Source organism: Quercus robur, chromosome 8 (assembly GCF_932294415.1).
Source record: "Quercus robur chromosome 8, dhQueRobu3.1, whole genome shotgun sequence".
Lineage (NCBI taxonomy): Eukaryota > Viridiplantae > Streptophyta > Magnoliopsida > Fagales > Fagaceae > Quercus > Quercus robur.
In genome coordinates this window covers 5,630,106-5,650,007 of record NC_065541.1, presented here as the reverse complement: position 1 = coordinate 5,650,007, position 19,902 = coordinate 5,630,106, and the positions used below count along the sequence as shown (strand labels likewise).

The 19,902-nt window shown below is 31.8% G+C and overlaps 1 protein-coding gene across 5 annotated transcripts in view; it reads right to left on the bottom strand.

The window, feature by feature from the left end:
- Nucleotides 1-19,902, bottom strand: part of LOC126694287 (cellulose synthase-like protein E1) — a 46,515-nt gene that overhangs the window by 10,392 nt on the left and 16,221 nt on the right. The window contains exons 1-8 of one of the 5 annotated variants that reach the window (XM_050390441.1): nt 13,185-13,526; nt 11,417-11,735; nt 6,522-6,662; nt 6,160-6,291; nt 5,542-5,754; nt 5,229-5,453; nt 4,792-5,139; nt 3,079-3,746 (exon numbers count right to left, since the gene is read on the bottom strand). The exons of 1 other annotated variant lie outside the window; for it this stretch is intronic. In XM_050390441.1, the coding sequence (XP_050246398.1) occupies nt 3,192-3,746; nt 4,792-5,139; nt 5,229-5,453; nt 5,542-5,754; nt 6,160-6,291; nt 6,522-6,662; nt 11,417-11,735; nt 13,185-13,456 (2,205 nt within the window). In that variant the 5' untranslated portion in view covers nt 13,457-13,526 and the 3' untranslated portion in view covers nt 3,079-3,191. Of the gene's footprint in view, nt 1-3,078; nt 3,747-4,791; nt 5,140-5,228; nt 5,454-5,541; nt 5,755-6,159; nt 6,292-6,521; nt 6,663-11,416; nt 11,736-12,884; nt 12,935-13,184; nt 13,527-16,636; nt 17,280-18,328; nt 18,677-18,765; nt 18,991-19,078; nt 19,292-19,696; nt 19,829-19,902 lie in introns of those variants that run through there. 3 more of the 5 variants (XM_050390444.1, XM_050390445.1, XM_050390442.1) reach the window with 3 other exon arrangements.

Genomic DNA, 19,902 nt, shown 5'->3' with positions numbered 1-19,902 from the left:
CGGTTCAAATTAAAGGAATCTTTATTTATTTATTTAATTCAAATCTTTATCTGTGATTCTTATGCCTGGTACATGTTCAACAATTATGTCTACCGAAACAATATAATACTGTCCTTGTCGGCAAAAGAAAATATATAATACTGTCCAAATATGGCGGCCCAATTAATCTATAGTGAAATCCAATGGCGACTAGTGAAAGTTGTGAAAATTGAACCCAGTCCAAATTTTTAGGTGGGTTCTGTCCATTTTGCTTAAATTGAACCAAGTCTACAATTTTTATTTGAGAAAACATAGATCTGGCGTAAACACAGCATTTTATGCCTCCAATTAAATCCAATGGCAGAACTGGATTTAAACTACTAATGAAGCAGTTTTATTTCTCTCCAAAAAAAAGAAAAAAAGAAAAAAAAAGTAGATGCACCGTCTCACAAGCAATGAGATCCAAAAGCAACAATTGATGAACCAATTCATGGCTCACGATCCCAACACGAAGAACTTCTCTGAAGCTAACTTCATGTAAGATCAGGAAACAAATTAAGAAAGAACAAATCTTTTTAGTTTGTAGGTATTAATAAGAATATATGCAGTTTCGATTTTTGTTGCTTTGGGTTTAGGATTTGCTTACAAATTTAAGATTTTGATCATGTGCTATCCAATATTAGTTGTGGGTGTTTTTAGATCTATCATATGACAAATCTTTGTAGTTCGTAGGTGTTTATGGCTAATAAGACTATATGCAATTCCAATTTTTATTGCTTTGGTTTTAAGATTGTTTACAAATTTAAGTTTTTTGATCATGTGCTATCCAATGTTAGTTGTGGGTGCTTTTAGATCTATCAAACTTCAATTTTTGGCTGGATTTATAACGTCACATATTTTTTTGTTTTGTTTCTATAATTAGTAGGCTCTGAATTTTTTGATTCTTTACTCTTTTTAACTTTTGGAAGTTTTAACATATTTATTTTTGGGTTTATATTTTTTGTAATATTTGAAATTGTTGGGAAAATTTCAACAATTATAGCCATGTATTATTTTTTTTTTAAAGTAACCCATCTTTTTATTATATTTCTCTATTGTGTAGTTATATATACATTTTGTTTTGCTTCAATAATTTCTAAATAATGAATCATCTGATTCTTTAATATTTTTTGGTATTTCAGAAGTTTTAACATATGAATTTTTGAGATATTATTTTGCAATTTTGAAACTATTTGACAGATTTCCATGACTATAGTGATGAATTATTTCTTTTAAAGGTAACACTATAGTCACATTTTGATAGTTTTTAAACCCTTTAAAAACACAATTGAATTAACCTAGGTAATTAGCCAAGTTGTTACTTAGTCAAAATTAACAAATCTAGGTTATTACAATCGAAACAATCATATCATGCAAAACAACGGAAAGATAAATAACACAATGATATGATCACCCAAGAAATCAAGCCGGTAAAAACTTGGGGAGGATTTAACCTAGCTATCTTCAAGGTAAACCTGAATTCACTATGAAAGAATCGAAATTGTTCAACAGGACTTAGACCACTAACATCTTATTGCTACCCACTAGTAGAAACTTACTGACACGACCACGTGCAAGTTTCGAAACCACGGACTCCTTTCTTGGATTCTCTAGCAAGTACAAGCACACTCGCTTGTGTTTCTTTAAGTTCTTATGGCAGCAACTGAATGATCATCAAGCTCTTGAAGAAATCTCCTTCTTGATAATCCTAAGCTTGTATAAAGGAAAGCTCCTCACAGATCTCACAAGAGATTTACACAAACAGTAATATGAGCAACACTAAAACATGGCTAGGGTTTGCCTTATATACCTGGGGCAAATTACAAAACCCTAAACATTTTAAAACAAACTAGGGCTGAGTTGGAGTTCTGCAGAAAACGCATCTGACCCGATTTTCGATTGATCGAGCCTAAGCTTTGATCGATCGAACCAGGCCGAGAAGCATAAATGATTTATGCATCAGCTTGTTCCAACTTTGAGCAAGTCTAAACACGACTAAACATCTTGTTTTGATCATGGTTTGCCAACAATACACATTAGAGTTCTAAATACATAAAATCCTAAGTCTTTAGAACCTAACACATTTTTTATGTTGTTTCTATAATTTGTAGGTTTTGACTATTTTGATTCTTTAATTTTTTGTCACTTTGGAAGTTTTAACATTGATATTTTTGGGTTCTTTTTTTTTTTGGGTAATATCTAAAACAATTTGGTAGATTTCAATAGTTATAACCATAGATCATTTTTTTGAAGATAACACATCTTTCTCTTATGCTTCTCTATTGTGTAGTCACACATATATATATATATATATATTTTGTTTTGTTTCAATAATTTCTAGATAGTGAATCTTTTTTGATTCTTTAATATTTTTTGGCATTTTGGAAGCTTTTATATCTGAATTTTTGATATTTTTTTTGCAATATCTGAAACCATCTAGCGAATTTTTTGCAAGCCACTGCATGTTCATGCAATGGGTTCTTTATCAAATTTAAACATAAAAGACTGGAGTAATTTATGTGATGGTATAATTTCATAATCAAGTTAGGATTTTATAAAAATTATTTTAGTCTACTACATAAATAAGTAGGTTCCCGTGCGTAGTATGGGTTTGTGACTAGTTTATTGTATTCACAAAGCACTAAATAATTTCTCTCTCTCTCTCTCTCTCTCTCTCTCTCTCTCTCTATATATATATATATATATATATATATTAATTTACCAATGCTACTCACTTGATTACCGATCCTTGCTCCAAGCATATTAGGGCTTCATAAATTATACTATTACCGTAAGAATATCACTTGAACTTCAAGTCTTTTGATTTGTTAGAATTCAAGTGATAGCTTAGTAATAATGACAATATTTATGATTTGGTATTCGCTTTGTTTGTAAATCAGTAGTCAATTATAGTCTTCTGGTTCAGTTTATCCGGTTGACATCTTCACGAAAGGTTTACCAATTTATGCATTCACCGCTTTATAGTTTATACTCTAAATCGCCAATCAATTTGTAAGGGGTAATGATTCTTAAAAGAGAAAAAAAGAAAAAGAAAAAGGGTTTGTAGGGGTAACAACATAACATGTTGATGCATAAACGTGTGCTCTGTTCTAATCAGAACACGACACACCTACAGCCAAATAGCTCTTATTTCACATAAGAAACTGAGAAGATTAGGACAACAATGTAAAACTGATACAAGCCAGTAGAGCTAATACAATTGATTTGCCTGCTAAGGAGCTTGGCAGCTTACCCTTGTCCTTCCTCAGGAATAGGGCTTGGTACAAAGGAAAGTTGATGAGAACCAAAATCCCACAAAGAACAAATTGCAAACTCATTGTCTCGTAAACTCTTATGATTCCTTTACCCATCAATGCTTCTTTCAACACCCCAACAAAGCATACTAAATTTATCATTGCAAGTGTTGATAATATTGTGAGCATTGGAGTGGAAGTTCCAAACTCCATTATTTCTTTCTCATATCTTTGGGACACATCGTGGTCAGCTATCTTGGTTGAGATTACAAATCCTGACATAGCAAAGCCTAGTAACTTTAAAATGGTGTCCATAAAGGCAAAGAGATAGGAACTTGTTCTCTTGTAAAGCCACATCCTTTGGTTATTCCACCAACCTAGGATTGTACCCCCACACCACAGAAACTCGGCTAAGGCACAAATGTTTTTAGCAGATATCACATATGCAAATGGTATGAACCATGGGCTTGAGATCTGAATTGACAACACAAAACTTTATCACATACATTTAAAAAATAAAAATAAGAACTATAAATAATCTTCTAAAAAACCAAAATATGAAATTTTATTCATCTAAAAATATAAATATGCAATTTCTATACATTGAGTTTGACCTGGATGATATGTAGCCTGATCCTGAATATTCCACTACACCCATGTCATATTTACCTCTAATTAAACTAGACTTTTGATTAAGTGGTTTCTCAAAAAAAAAAAAAAAAAAAAGACTTTTGATCAAGTGTGTTACACGTAATAAATTTGAATGTTATATAAAAAAGAAAAAGAAAAAAGAGGCTTAATTTCAATTTAGCCCCTCTAAGTTAACCTATTTTCAATTCTCTCTCTCTCTCCTTTTTATTCAATTTCACCGTTAAGTCCACCAAAAATAAGGTCATTTTGGAAAGTGAAAAATACTAAAACTAATAACTAGATTATGTAGAACTAGACACAATGACTAAATTAAAAAACAAATATGAGTTAATGATTGAAACGAAAATTAAAAATGAGTCAAAATTTATAATTTGTAATTTATCCAAAGAAGAAAGAAGAAGAATAGATTGAAGGATATAAACATTTTTTTTTTCATTTTCTTTTTACTTATAAAAAAGCAAGAAAAAAAAAAATGTAGAGGTTTATAGTTTACTTTGTCATTTATATCTAGAGAAGTGCTATGTCTACAACATTTTCATAACAAATTATAGGTTGTTAGTTGTTATTGATTCAAATTTAAACTTATCACTGAGATTACTTTTTTGCCCCAACAATAACAACCAATAACAACTTACTAGTTAAAATTTGTTGTGAAAATATTGTGAACATATCATTTCTCTTACATTTATCATTCTTATGTTCACTTGTAAATTATTATTTCCAATATTTATACATTTTTTTTTTTTCAGATAGCACTATTAAGATCAGGGGAAAAGTTGAATTTGTTGCCCACAGTTTCCCCCTTATAATGTAAAGCAAATAAAAAAAAGTCAAAACATTGTAACAAATAAGAAGCAAGGAATCACACCTGTGGAAACAAGGAAATTCCTTTAAGGAGATAAAGTGAAGGGATAACAGTGTAATATAGTGTTGCCAAGCAATTAGGAGCCCAAAGACAATAGGCGCAATATCCCATTTGAAGGGCCAAGCTAATCTTTCCCTGTGCATACCACGCAGGACTGTACCTAGAAAACAAAATCTGGAGATTGCCTTCAGACCACCTCTTATGCTGCACAAGTGCATCAGGGAGTGTAGTTGCAGCTATTCCTAAGAAAGCCTTTCTTGATGGATTAAAGAAGACTGATTTCCACCCCCGACATTGGATTGATAACCCGGTTATCACATCTTCTACTGGACATCCATATAGCAAGCCCATCTGCAATCAAACATCAATATATGTAAAGTAAGAATGTGTTTGTGTTTGTTGTGTGTGTGTGTGTGTATGTATGACAGAGAGAGAGTGACCTCTTTTCCCCATTGAGTGTTTTTATCATAGGTAGAGCTTGCAAGACCCTTAAATTTTTTTTCTAATTCATGAACACTGTCTTTTCTCCTTATGTCATTCAAACTACTCCAGTCAGTCTTATATTCCTTACTGAACTTCCTCCCACATAGAGTGTCTCTTCTGTGAAAGCATCCAGTTCCAACATATAAAGGGCCTCCACAACCATCTAAACCATGGAATTCCACCTTTATCACCAAGCATTAGAATTTAGCCAGATTAACAATTTAATCAATATGATCTAAAAATTCTTTGATTCCACAAGTATTTACCCACCTCGTTTATTACTCTTATTGCAGCATCATATATTTCATTCCTAGTAACATTCTTAAAATTCTGGGGAAACTGAACAAAAGCAATCTCATGGCCCTTCTCTTCATCCATGAAAAAGCATAATGCATCTCGTACAGAATGTGAATTGTTTGAGTACATATCACAGTCCACATTAAGAATGATTGGTCCATTGCTAATCTCTGATGACACTCTTATCTGCACAGTGAAACATTAGAGGAAAAAAAATCAGTGATACTTGAAAGTTCACAACAATTTAGGTTGATGACTGTATATTCAAGAGAAAGATAACATGCCTTCAAGTTTAGTGCCAAACTTGGGAGTACTTTCACTGAAAGAAAATATTAAAGATTACAGAATTGAAAACGTTGTCAGCATAACTGTTATATTTGCCTGCCCATTGTGCTATCATTATTATCATTATGCTTGTTTTAGTAGTCTTATTAGTCATAGGATTAGCAGTACTATTCCTAGTAGGTCTGGAATTCTGTGCCTATATTTTATGTAACTAAATTGTATGGTTATATAACTAACTTATTTCACTGAGAAAATAACTATACTTTCATACAATGCGTGTCATTTGTCTGCAAGAATGCACATTACCAATGCATTCATTGCTCCAGCTTTGAAGTTGTGGTGATGTTGGGGTCTCTTCTCGCGAGCCAAATAAACCAGTGTTGGCAACACAAACCCATCTTTATCTTTGGCATTGGGGTCTCTCCCATCAATTAATATCTGAAAAAAAAAAAGGTTCAAAATTTAAACAGTACTGAAAGCAAAATGATTTGCTTGTGCTTATAAAATTCATGGGTGTATAGCGTACTTGATTTTCATGTTCTATAAAAAAAGATTGAATTTTGGTTTGGCAAATCTAGAAAACTAAATGTGTTCAAATTTTATATGCTGACCAAAGAAAAATAATATTACACATGGTCTTTAGAATTAATGTGTTAGTAATAACATACTTGAAGAATTGTGTCATGGTCTCGTTGAGAAGAATATGAATCCCATTGAGAAAATCCTGTGTGTTTAGAGCGTAATTCTTCTGGGATTCGAGCTAGCTTGGCTGCATTTTTGATTCGATTCTCCATTTCGTCATATAATTTCTACAACATGAACATGGATATAGCAGACTATTAATTTCAATTAACAATGTGTCAACAGTTGAAAGACAAGTAAAATCTTGATGGTTAAAATTCTTTGTAATTGATTTGAAAGGAAGTAATTAAAAAGATAGATTTAAATTTCAGAAATAGTTTAAATGGTTTAAATAAAGTATGAAACGTGTGTGTATATATTTGAGACAATTTCAACCTATGATGTGCATTCCCGATGATAGTTCTTTATTATCAGACCAAGATATCGATTGAACTCCAGATCTTTTATTCAATATATATTCTATTGATGACATGATATTCATGAATATATTAAAATTGATAATAAGGGGATTCTTTTTATTTTTTATTTTTGAGAAACCATTAATATGGTGATTCAATATCATTAGAGAAAATTTTTCAAAATTCAAATTCACTTTATTTTGTTAAAATTCATATAAACTACAGAAATTTATACTAATATTTCTTCTTTAAATTCCTTGATTTTAAATCCTCACATCCAAATACTATCTCCTAAACAAATGAATAATGATAAATAATAAATAATTTTCTATTTCAAGAGATGTAAAATAAATATAGGCCATTGATTATTTCACGCTCCTTATTATATATTGTCCATACACATCATTCAATTACATTTTAATAAAATATGGACATCTAAAAAGTAGTAGACATCGCACGTAAAATTATGGACTCTCAACAAGGGTAAGAAAACAATTATTGATAAATATATACTTTAGAGTGTGTGGGCTGTGTTAAAACTTAAAAGTCTCTTAAAGAGCTTTAGGACCCAAAAGAGTTCTAGTGGGAATTTGAACTGCTTGATACCGAACACCTCTCTACACCTAGAACTTTGATTGATCTAATTGGATTCAGGTATAAAAATAAGTACTTATAAAATAATATGTCAATAACACACTTTTATAATATTATCTATTGTTATTTATTACATTTAAAAGCTTTAAATCAATTTGGTTACCATATATTTAGCTTAAAAGCATTAAAACATCTAATTATAGTTTTGTCGAACACTAACAACTTTTTAATAAAAACTTTTTATCACTAAAAATTTTAAACTTCAAATTTTTATTTTTGGGATTTACAGTTCAAGCTTAAAACTATACTTTCTAATTAAACCGCGCTTAGGGGTGGCAAATGAGCGGGTTGGGTCATAAATGGGTTGGGTCATAGATGGGTTGGGTGTATAATTACCCATTTATCCATTTATAACCCGTTTATATATAAATTAATTATCCATTACCAACCCAACCCATTTAATTAGTAACCCACCCATTTAACCCAATATGACCCAAATACCTCTAAAACTACTTGAATACCCTCTTGACCTCCAAAATACCCATAAATACCTAAAATGATGCAAATACCTCTAATCTTCCAAAATTACCAATATAGCCTTGGACATCCAAAATTATCCCAAAAATCTCTAAAATTATCCCAAAATACCCATGAAACCTCTAAAATGACCAAAATACCATTGATATCTCTAAAATCATCAAATATGCTTAAAAACCACTAAAATGACCAAAATACCCCCTAAAACCCAAAAAATGACCAAAACACCCTCGAAACCTAAAAATTACCAAAATACCCCCCAAAACCTAAAAAATGACCAAAAAACCTCCAAAGCCCAAAAAATGACCAAAGTACCCCCAAAATCCAAAAAATGACCAAAATACCCTTAAAACCCAAAAAAATGACAAAAATACCATCAAAACCTAAAAATGACCAAAATACCTCCGAAACCCAAAAAATTACCAAAATATCCCTTGAAACCCAAAAAATTACCAAAATACCCCCGAAACCTGAAAATGACCAAAATACCCCTGAAACCCAAAAAATGGCCAAAATACCCCCAAAACCCAAAAAATGACCAAAATACCCCGAAACCTAAAAACTTACCAAAATACCCCCGAAAACCAAAAAATGACCAAAATACCCCCGAAACCTAAAAATAACCAAAATACCCCTAAAACCTCAAAAAATACCAAAATACCCCCGAAACTCAAAAAATACCAAATACCCTTGAAACCCGAAAAATGACCGAAATACCCTCGAAACCTAAAAATGACCAAAATACCACCGAAACCTAAAAAATTACCGAAATACCCCAAAACCTAAAAATGACCAAAATACTTCTAAACCCTAGAAATTTACCGAAATAACCCTAAAACTAAAAGATGACAGAAATGCCCTCGTAACCTAAAAAATGGCTAAAATACCCTTAGAATCTAAAAGATGGTCAAAATAACCCCGAAACCTAAAAAATTACCGAAATTCCCTCGAAACCTATAAAATGAATGAAAGACTCTTAGAACCTTTAATTTGTCAAAAAGATCCTTGAAACATCCAAAATACCCTGAAACCTCTATTTCGGTAATTTTAGATGTTTCAGGTGTATTTTGGTCATCTTACATGTTTAGGGGCATTTTGGTCATAATTTGGGTTTCATGGGTTTTTATCGATCATTTTTTTAGGTTTTGGGGTTATTTTGGTCATTTTTTTTAGGTTTTTGGGGGGTATTTCGATCATTTTTTAGGTTTTAGGGTTTTTGGTAATTTTTTTAGGTTTTTGGGGTATTTCAGTTATTTTTTAGGTTTTAGAGGTATTTCGGTCATTTTTTAGGTTTATGGAGTATTTTGGTAATTTTTTAGGTTTAGGGAGTATTTTGGTAATTTTTTAGGTTTAGGGTGTATTTTGGTAATTGTTAGGTTTTGGGGGTATTTTGGTCATTTTTTTAGGTTTTTGGGGTATTTTGGTCATTGTAATAGGTTTTGGGGTTATTTTAGTCATTTTTTAGGTCTTGGGGTATTTTAATCATTTTATAGGTTTCAGAGGTATTTTGGTCATTTTTTAGGTTTCGAGGGTATTTTTGGTAATTTTAAGGTTTCAAAGGTATTTCGGTCATTTTTAAGGTTTAGGGGGGTATTTTGGTCATTTTATAGGTTTAGGAAACATTTTGGTCATTTTTTGTGTTTTTAGGGTATTTTGGTAATTTTTGGGTTTTGGGGATATTTTGCTCATTTTAGAGGTTTTGGAGGTATTTTTCTCATTTTGTGGGTTTTGGGGGTATTTTGGTCATTTTTTGGGTTTTGAGGGTATTTTGGTCAGTTTTTGGATTTTGGGGATATTTTGGACATTTGAGAGGTTTTGGGGGGTATTTTGCTCATTTTAGAGATTTTGGAGGTATTTTGATCATTTTGTGGGTTTTGGGGGTAGTTTGGTTATTTTTTGGGTTTTGGGGGAATTTTGGTCATTTTTTGGATTTCGAGGGTATTTTTGTCATATTTTGGGTTTTGGAGGTATTTTGGTCATTTTTAGGTTTTAGGGGTATTTTGGTCATTTTTTGGGTTTCAAAGGTATTTTGGTCATTTTTTGGGTTTTGGGAGTATTTTGGTCATTTTTTTGGGTTTCAGGGGTATTTTGGTTATTTTTTGGGTTTTGGAGGTATTTTGGTCATTTTTAGGTTTCGGGGGTATTTTGGTCAGTTTTTGGGTTTTTGTGGTATTTTAGTAATTTTTTAGGTTTTAGGGGTATTTTGGTCATTTTTTGGGTTTCAGAGGTATTTTGGCCATTTTTTGGATTTTGGGGGTATTTTGGTAATTTTTAGGTTTCAAGGGGTATTTTGGTCATTTGTTGGGTTTTGGGGGTATTTTGGTCATTTTTTGGGTTTCAGGGATATTTTGGTCATTTTTTTGGTTTTGGAGGTATTTTGGTAATTTTTAGGTTTTGGGGGGTATTTTGGTCATTTTATAGGTTTCGGGGGTATTTTGGTCATTTTTTGGGTTTTAGGGGTATTTTGGTCATTTTTTGGGTTTTGTTAGTATTTTGGTCATTTTTTAAGTTTTAGGGGTATTTTAGTCATTTTCTAGAAATTTAGATTTTATGTTGTTTATTTAAATTTTAGATGGGTTTAGTGGGTATTAGTGAGATTATCCATTTAGACCCATCTAATTAAATAACCAAATGGGTCTTCACCCATTTAACCCAAATAGTCAAATGAGTTGGGTTAAGACTTATCCAAATAAGGTGGGTAATGGGTGGGTTCATGGATATGGATAAAAATTGCCACCCCTAACCGCGCTTAATGAGTTTCATCGCAATGCCTTATGGATGACTCCATTGCTATGATAGTAATAATACTTACCGTTATAATAATATTTTAATAGCAAGCAAATATAGTTGTCAACACGATCATTATCCCAAAAAACAAAAAAAGAAAAAAAGTGTGAGTCAAATCTTTGCCCTTGATCAAGTTGTTCACAATGCGTCATGGATGACTCCATTGCTATATATTAGTATAATAAAAATAGTTGGACTACACTCTATTTTTTTTTTTTTTTTGAGAGTCAACTACACTCTATTATTCTAGCTAGGAAGCATCAAAATTGTGATTATTAATTTCTCAAAAAAAAAAAAAAATTGTGATTATTATAATATTGTGACCGGTTTGTGTGATGTCAGCTCAATAAATTTGGGAGATGTGTCATAAATTCGGAGGTCTCAAATTCTATTTATCAGACTATTGATTTATATGCTTTTCAAAAAGTTTTGTAGGTAGGAAGTAAAGAATTTTAACCAGACGCTTGGATACCACTTCTATATATATTATATATATTATCTTTGCATCTGAACCACCGCCCTTCATTTAAAAAAAAAAAAAAATTCATTTGCTATAATCTAATTTACCTTTATAAATGATTCTAAAAAAAAAAAAAAAAATTTACCTTTATAAACACCAACTCTTTGGACTGATTAGCATCAAGGGGGTCATCACTTGAGTTGAAATATTCAGCTGGTGACCTTGGCTCCACCTTGAATTTCTTGCAATACGGTAGCCAATGCTTAGCAAAGTGAGAGGCTTCTAAGAGAGCATAGAAGGTAAGATCTGATCCACCATCATCTGAAAGATACACACTTAGCTTCTCTTGTGGATAGTCATATGCCATTACTGATAGAACAGTATTGATCACCATCACTGGTGGCTCGATCACTGGATCCGCAGTGCACACAAATATGTCCACCTTGGGCAACTCTTTTTCATGCCTGTTTTGCAAAACATTCATAATTATAATAAAAGTGAGATAAATTTTACGCAGATTGTTATGACATGAACAATTTTGATTGTTATGAAATGGACAATTTTGTGATCAACAAGTTTAGTGACACAATTTTTATAAAAAATGTTCATTATTAATTAGATTGAAATATTGTGATTGACTTATAATAAAAATAATGTTCGTGGTGGTGGGATTGTGCGAAAGTAATGTAACATCATTCAGTAATAAAAGATCAATAGATTTGGTCCAAGTTTGGTTTACAGTTTACTTGATAAAATATAATAAATCTCAAAGACATTGGATTTACTTCAATATAAAATATAGAAATGAACTTTGGGATAAGGCTTACAAAATCTTTCTCTAATTACCACCTTTTGGTTGATGAAGTTTCAATCTTTTATCTTGTCTTGAACTTTTTTTCCCCTTGCAATATATATATATATATATATTTTTTTTTTTTATATTTCTCCTTTTGCTCTTAACTTTTACTTCATCTAGGTAAGTGATATGAAAGTATGGCAATGGAGTTCCAAGTATATATAGATGATGAAGAAAACTTTTAGCCTACGTTTGGATTGCATTGAAATTCAATTTCAGTGTGTTTGCGTTCAATATAGTGGGTCTCGGGTCTTGTGTACCATTCACGGGACCCACAAGTTGTCTAATTTAGCAAATTTTTCTTTAAAATTAAGTCCCATGGTACTATTCACACATTTAAAAATTATTTTGCTATCATATTTTCAGTTTTTAATGTTTAGTAATAAGCGTATATTCAAATGACTACAAAGTTTGTAGACTCACATATTTTGTTTTTTTTTTTGAGAGAGTTTTAACCTATGGCGTCCGCTCCTGATGATAGCTCTTTATCATCAGACCAAGACATCAATCAGTTTTTGGTGTAGGCGGGGATTGAACCCCAGATCTCTTATACAACTATCAGAGACTTTACCAGTTGAGTTAACTGGAACCCACTTTTGTTTTTGACTTTTTGGTAGTTCTCACTGCAGATTTAATACCGACAATAATTGGTTCTATCCATGGTTGTCACTTCTCATGGATAGAATCTTCGAAAAAAAAAAAAAAAAAAAAGAGTGACGACAAATACATATATAGAAAAAAAGAGGTGGAATTGTACCTTTTCAATAAAATATCTTCAATCATTTACCAGTAATTGCTTTATCATAACTATTTCATCAAGAAAAGTAGAAAGAAAGTTCTTAATGCTTGTACATTGCACTAAAGCACAGTCCATTTAAAGTTGAGCAATAAGACTTTCATGAAATGCATACGGACATATGAAACAAGTTCATCCTCAACTATTTCATCAAAAAAAAAAAGTTCACCCTCAACTAACAAATGCATAGAATACTATGCTTTTTAAGTAAAAATATGCATAAATATATTAGGTTAATATCAGAGGGAGGCAAAAACAAACCTCTGAGAGAGCCTGTCCTTGAAGGTGCACCTATAGACTTGGTTCCACCGGTGGGCTTGAGTCAGGACCCAGTAAAGTCCAAACCAGAACTCAGCCCCAAGCAAACCAATCCAACCCCATCTCCCATCCTCACCTTTTCTTGGTATATGACTCACTCTATAAATCCAAATCAAGCATATGCCCACAAACACAGAGATCATAAAGAGCCTATAGAGGACTCTACCCTTAGCTCTCCTTGTTTCAAACAATGGAAGATACCCATCACGCCCCATCTTTGTCGTCTCTGTGTTTCTCTTCAGCTACTATTCTATTATTGTACTGGTATATTTAAAGCGGTTCAAATTAAAGGAATCTTTATTTATTTATTTAATTCAAATCTTTATCTGTGATTCTTATGCCTGGTACATGTTCAACAATGATGTCTACCGAAACAATATAATACTGTCCTTGTCGGCAAAAGAAAATGTATAATACTGTCCAAATATGGCGGCCCAATTTATCTATAGTGAAATCCAATGGCGACTAGTGAAAGTTGTGAAAATTGAACCCAGTCCAAATTTTTAGGTGGGTTCTGTCCATTTTGCTTAAATTGAACCAAGTCTACAATTTTTATTTGAGAAAACATAGATCTGGCGTAAACACAGCATTTTATGCCTCCAATTAAATCCAATGGCAGAACTGGATTTAAACTACTAATGAAGCAGTTTTATTTATCTCCAAAAAAAAAAAAAAATAGAAAAAAAAGTAGATGCACCGTCCCACAAGCAATGAGATCCAAAAGCAACAATTGATGAACCAATTCATGGCTCACGATCCCAACACGAAGAACTTCTCTGAAGCTAACTTCATGTAAGATCAGGAAATAAATTAAGAAAGAACAAATCTTTTTAGTTTGTAGGTATTAATAAGACTATATGCAGTTTCGATTTTTATTGCTTTGGGTTTAGGATTTGCTTACAAATTTAAGATTTTGATCATGTGCTATCCAATATTAGTTGTGGGTGTTTTTAGATCTATCATATGACAAATCTTTGTAGTTCGTAGGTGTTTATGGCTAATAAGACTATATGCAATTCCAATTTTTATTGCTTTGGTTTTAAGATTGTTTACAAATTTAAGTTTTTTGATCATGTGCTATCCAATGTTAGTTGTGGGTGCTTTTAGATCTATCAAACTTCAATTTTTGGCTGGATTTATAACGTCACATATTTTTTTGTTTTGTTTCTATAATTAGTAGGCTCTGAATTTTTTGATTCTTTACTCTTTTTAACTTTGGGAAGTTTTAAGATATTTATTTTTGGGTTTATATTTTTTGTAATATTTAAAATTGTTGGGAAAATTTCAACAGTTATAGCCATGTATTATTTTTTTTTAAAGTAACCCATCTTTTTCTTATATTTCTCTATTGTGTAGTTATATATACATTTTGTTTTGCTTCAATAATTTCTAAATAATGAATCATCTGATTCTTTAATATTTTTTGGTATTTCAGAAGTTTTAACATATGAATTTTTGAGATATTATTTTGCAATTTTGAAACTATTTGACAGATTTCCATGACTATAGTGATGAATTATTTCTTTTAAAGGTAACACTATAGTCACATTTTGATAGTTTTTAGACCCTTTAAAAACACAATTGAATTAACTTAGGTAATTAACCAAGTTGTTACTTAGTCAAAATTAACAAATCTAGGTTATCACAATCAAAACAATCATATCATGCAAAACAGCGGAAAGATAAATAACACAATGATATGATCACCCAAGAAATCAAACCGGTAAAAACTTGGGGAGGATTTAACCTAGCTATTTTCAAGGTAAACCTGAATTCACTATGAAAGAATCGAAATTGTTCAACAGGACTTAGACCACTAACATCCTATTGCTACCCACTAGTAGAAACTTACTGACACGACCACGTGCAACCTTCGAAACCACGGAGTCCTTCTTTCTTGGATTCTTCAGCATGTACAAGCAGACTCGCTTGTGTTTCTTTAAGTTCTTATGGCAGCAACTGAATGATATCAAGCTCTTGAAGAAATCTCCTTCTTGATAATCCTAAGCTTGTGTAAAGGAAAGCTCCTTACAGATCTCACAAGAGATTTACACAAACAGCAATATGAGCAACACTAAAACGTTGCTAGGGTTTGCCTTATATACCTGAGGCAAATTACAAAACCCTAAACATTTTAAAACAAACTAGGGTTGAGTTGGAGTTCTGCAGAAAACGCATCTGACCCGATTTTTGATTGATCGAGCCTAAGCTTTGATCGATCGAACCAGGCCGAGAAGCATAAATTATTTATGCATCAGCTTGTTCCAACTTTACATAAATGAACCAACTTTGAGCAAGTCTAAACACGACTAAACATCTTGTTTTGATCATGGTTTGCCAACAATACACATTAGAGTTCTAAATACATAAAATCCTAAGTCTTTAGAACCTAACACATTTTTTATGTTGTTTCTATAATTTGTAGGTTTGACTATTTTGATTCTTTAATTTTTTGTCACTTTGGAAGTTTTAACATTGATATTTTTGGGTCCTTTTTTTTTTTTGGTAATATCTAAAACAATTTGGTAGATTTCAATAGTTATAGCCATAGATCATTCTTTTGAAGATAACACATCTTTCTCTTATGTTTCTCTATTGTGTAGTCACACATATATATATATATATATATATTTTTTGTTTTGTTTCAATAATTTCTAGATAGTGAATCTTTTTTGATTCTTTAATATTTTTTGGCATTTTGGAAGCTTTTATATCTAAATTTTTGATATTTTTTTTTGCAATATCTGAAACCATCTAGCGAATTTTTTGCAAGCCATTGCATGTTCATGCAATGGGTTCTTTATCAAATTTAAACATAAAAGACTGGAGTAATTTATGTGATGGTATAATTTCATAATCAAGTTAGGATTTTATAAAAATTATTTTAGTCTACTACATAAATAAGTAGGTTCCCATGCGTCGTACGGGTTTGTGACTAGTTTATTGTATTCACAAAGCACTAAATAATTTCTCTCTCTCTCTCTCTCTCTCTCTCTCTCTCTATATATATATATATATATATATTAATTTACCAATGCTACTCACTTGATTACCGATCCTTGCTCCAAGCATATTAGGGCTTCATAAATTATACTATTACCGTAAGAATATCACTTGAACTTCAAGTCTTTTGATTTGTTAGAATTCAAGTGATAGCTTAGTAATAATGACAATATTTATGATTTGGTATTCGCTTTGTTTGTAAATCAGTAGTCAATTATAGTCTTCTGGTTCAGTTTATCCGGTTGACATCTTCACGAAAGGTTTACCAATTTATGCATTCACCGCTTTATAGTTTATACTCTAAATCGCCAATCAATTTGTAGGGGGTAATGATTCTTAAAAGAGAAAAAAAGAAAAAGAAAAAGGGTTTGTAGGGGTAACAACATAACATGTTGATGCATAAACGTGTGCTCTGTTCTAATCAGAACACGACACACCTACAGCCAAATAGCTCTTATTTCACATAAGAAACTGAGAAGATTAGTACAACAATGTAAAACTGATACAAGCCAGTAGAGCTAATACAATTGATTTGCCTGCTAAGGAGCTTGGCAGCTTACCCTTGTCCTTCCTCAGGAATAGGGCTTGGTACAAAGGAAAGTTGATGAGAACCAAAATCCCACAAAGAACAAATTGCAAACTCATTGTCTCGTAAACTCTTATGATTCCTTTACACATCAATGCTTCTTTCAACACCCCAACAAAGCATACTAAATTTATCATTGCAAGTGTTGATAATATTGTGAGCATTGGAGTGGAAGTTCCAAACTCCATTATTTCTTTCTCATATCTTTGGGACACATCGTGGTCAGCTATCTTGGTTGAGATTACAAATCCTGACATAGCAAAGCCTAGTAACTTTAAAATGGTGTCCATAAAGGCAAAGAGATAGGAACTTGTTCTCTTGTAAAGCCACATCCTTTGGTTATTCCACCAACCTAGGATTGTACCCCCACACCACAGAAACTCGGCTAAGGCACAAATGTTTTTAGCAGATATCACATATGCAAATGGTATGAACCATGGGCTTGAGATCTGAATTGACAACACAAAACTTTATCACATACATTTAAAAAATAAAAATAAGAACTATAAATAATATTCTAAAAAACCAAAATATGAAATTTTATTCATCTAAAAATATAAATATGCAATTTCTATACATTGAGTTTGACCTGGATGATATGTAGCCTGATCCTGAATATTCCACTACACCCATGTCATATTTACCTCTAATTAAACTAGACTTTTGATTAAGTGGTTTCTCAAAAAAAAAAAAAAAAAAAAAAAAAAAGACTTTTGATCAAGTGTGTTACACGTAATAAATTTGAATGTTATATAAAAAAGAAAAAGAAAAAAGAGGCTTAATTTCAATTTAGCCCCTCTAAGTTAACCTATTTTCAATTCTCTCTCTCTCTCCTTTTTATTCAATTTCACCGTTAAGTCCACCAAAAATAAGGTCATTTTGGAAAGTGAAAAATACTAAAACTAATAACTAGATTATGTAGAACTAGACACAATGACTAAATTAAAAAACAAATATGAGTTAATGATTGAAACGAAAATTAAAAATGAGTCAAAGTTCATAATTTGTAATTTATCCAAAGAAGAAAGAAGAAGAATAGATTGAAGGATATAAACATTTTTTTTTTCATTTTCTTTTTACTTATAAAAAAGCAAGAAAAAAAAAATATAGAGGTTTATAGTTTACTTTGTCATTTATATCTAGAGAAGTGCTATGTCTACAAAATTTTCATAACAAATTATTGGTTGTTAGTTGTTATTGATTTAAATTTAAACTTATCACTGAGATTACTTTTTTGCCCCAACAATAACAACCAATAACAACTTACTAGTTAAAATTTGTTGTGAAAATATTGTGAACATATCATTTCTCTTACATTTATCATTCTTATGTTCACTTGTAAATTATTATTTCCAATATTTATACTTTTTTTTTTTCAGATAGCACTATTAAGATCAGGGGAAAAGTTGAATTTGTTGCCCACAGTTTCCCCCTTATAATGTAAAGCAAATAAAAAAAAGTCAAAACATTGTAACAAATAAGAAGCAAGGAATCACACCTGTGGAAACAAGGAAATTCCTTTAAGGAGATAAAGTGAAGGGATAACAGTGTAATATAGTGTTGCCAAGCAATTAGGAGCCCAAAGACAATAGGCGCAATATCCCATTTGAAGGGCCAAGCTAATCTTTCCCTGTGCATACCATGCAGGACTGTACCTAGAAAACAAAATCTGGAGATTGCCTTCAGACCACCTCTTATGCTGCACAAGTGCATCAGGGAGTGTAGTTGCAGCTATTCCTAAGAAAGCCTTTCTTGATGGATTAAAGAAGACTGATTTCCACCCCCGACATTGGATTGATAACCCGGTTATCACATCTTCTACTGGACATCCATATAGCAAGCCCATCTGCAATCAAACATCAATATATGTAAAGTAAGAATGTGTTTGTGTTTGTTGTGTGTGTGTGTGTGTATGTATGACAGAGAGAGAGTGACCTCTTTTCCCCATTGAGTGTTTTTATCATAGGTAGAGCTTGCAAGACCCTTAAAATTTTTTTCTAATTCATGAACACTGTCTTTTCTCCTTATGTCATTCAAACTACTGCAGTCAGTCTTATATTCCTTACTGAACTTCCTTCCACATTGAGTGTCTCTTCTGTGAAAGCATCCAGTTCCAACATATAAAGGGCCTCCACAACCATCTAAACCATGGAATTCCACCTTTATCACCAAGCATTAGAATTTAGCCAGATTAGCAATTTAATCAATATGGTCTAAAAATTCTTTGATTCCACAAGTATTTACCCACCTCGTTTATTACTCTTATTGCAGCATCATATATTTCATTCCTAGTAACATTCTTAAAATTCTGGGGAAACTGAACAAAAGCAATCTCATGGCCCTTCTCTTCATCCATGAAAAAGCATAATGCATCTCGTACAGAATGTGAATTGTTTGAGTACATATCACAGTCCACATTAAGAATGATTGGTCCATTGCTAATCTCTGATGACAATCTTATCTGCACAGTGAGACATTAGAGGAAAAAAAATCAGTGATACTTGAAAGTTCACCACAATTTAGGTTGATGACTGTATATTCAAGAGAAAGATAACATGCCTTCAAGTTTAGTGCCAAACTTGGGAGTACTTTCACTGGAAGAAAATATTAAAGATTACAGAATTGAAAACGTTGTCAGTTTAACTGTTATATTTGCCTGCCCATTGTGCTATCATTATTATCATTATGCTTGTTTTAGTAGTCTTATTAGTCATAGGATTAGCAGTACTATTCCTAGTAGGTCTGGAATTCTGTGCTTATATTTTATGTAACTAAATTGTATGGTTATATAACTAACTTATTTCACTGAGAAAATAACTATACTTTCATACAATGCGTGTCATTTGTCTGCAAGAATGCACATTACCAATGCATTCATTGCTCCAGCTTTGAAGTTGTGGTGATGTTGGGGTCTCTTCTCGCGAGCCAAATAAACCAGAGTTGGCAACACAAACCCATCTTTATCTTTGGCGTTGGGGTCTCTCCCATCAGTTAATATCTGAAAAAAAAAAGGTTCAAAATTTAAACAGTACTTAAAGCAAAATGATTTGCTTGAAAGTGCTAATAAAATTC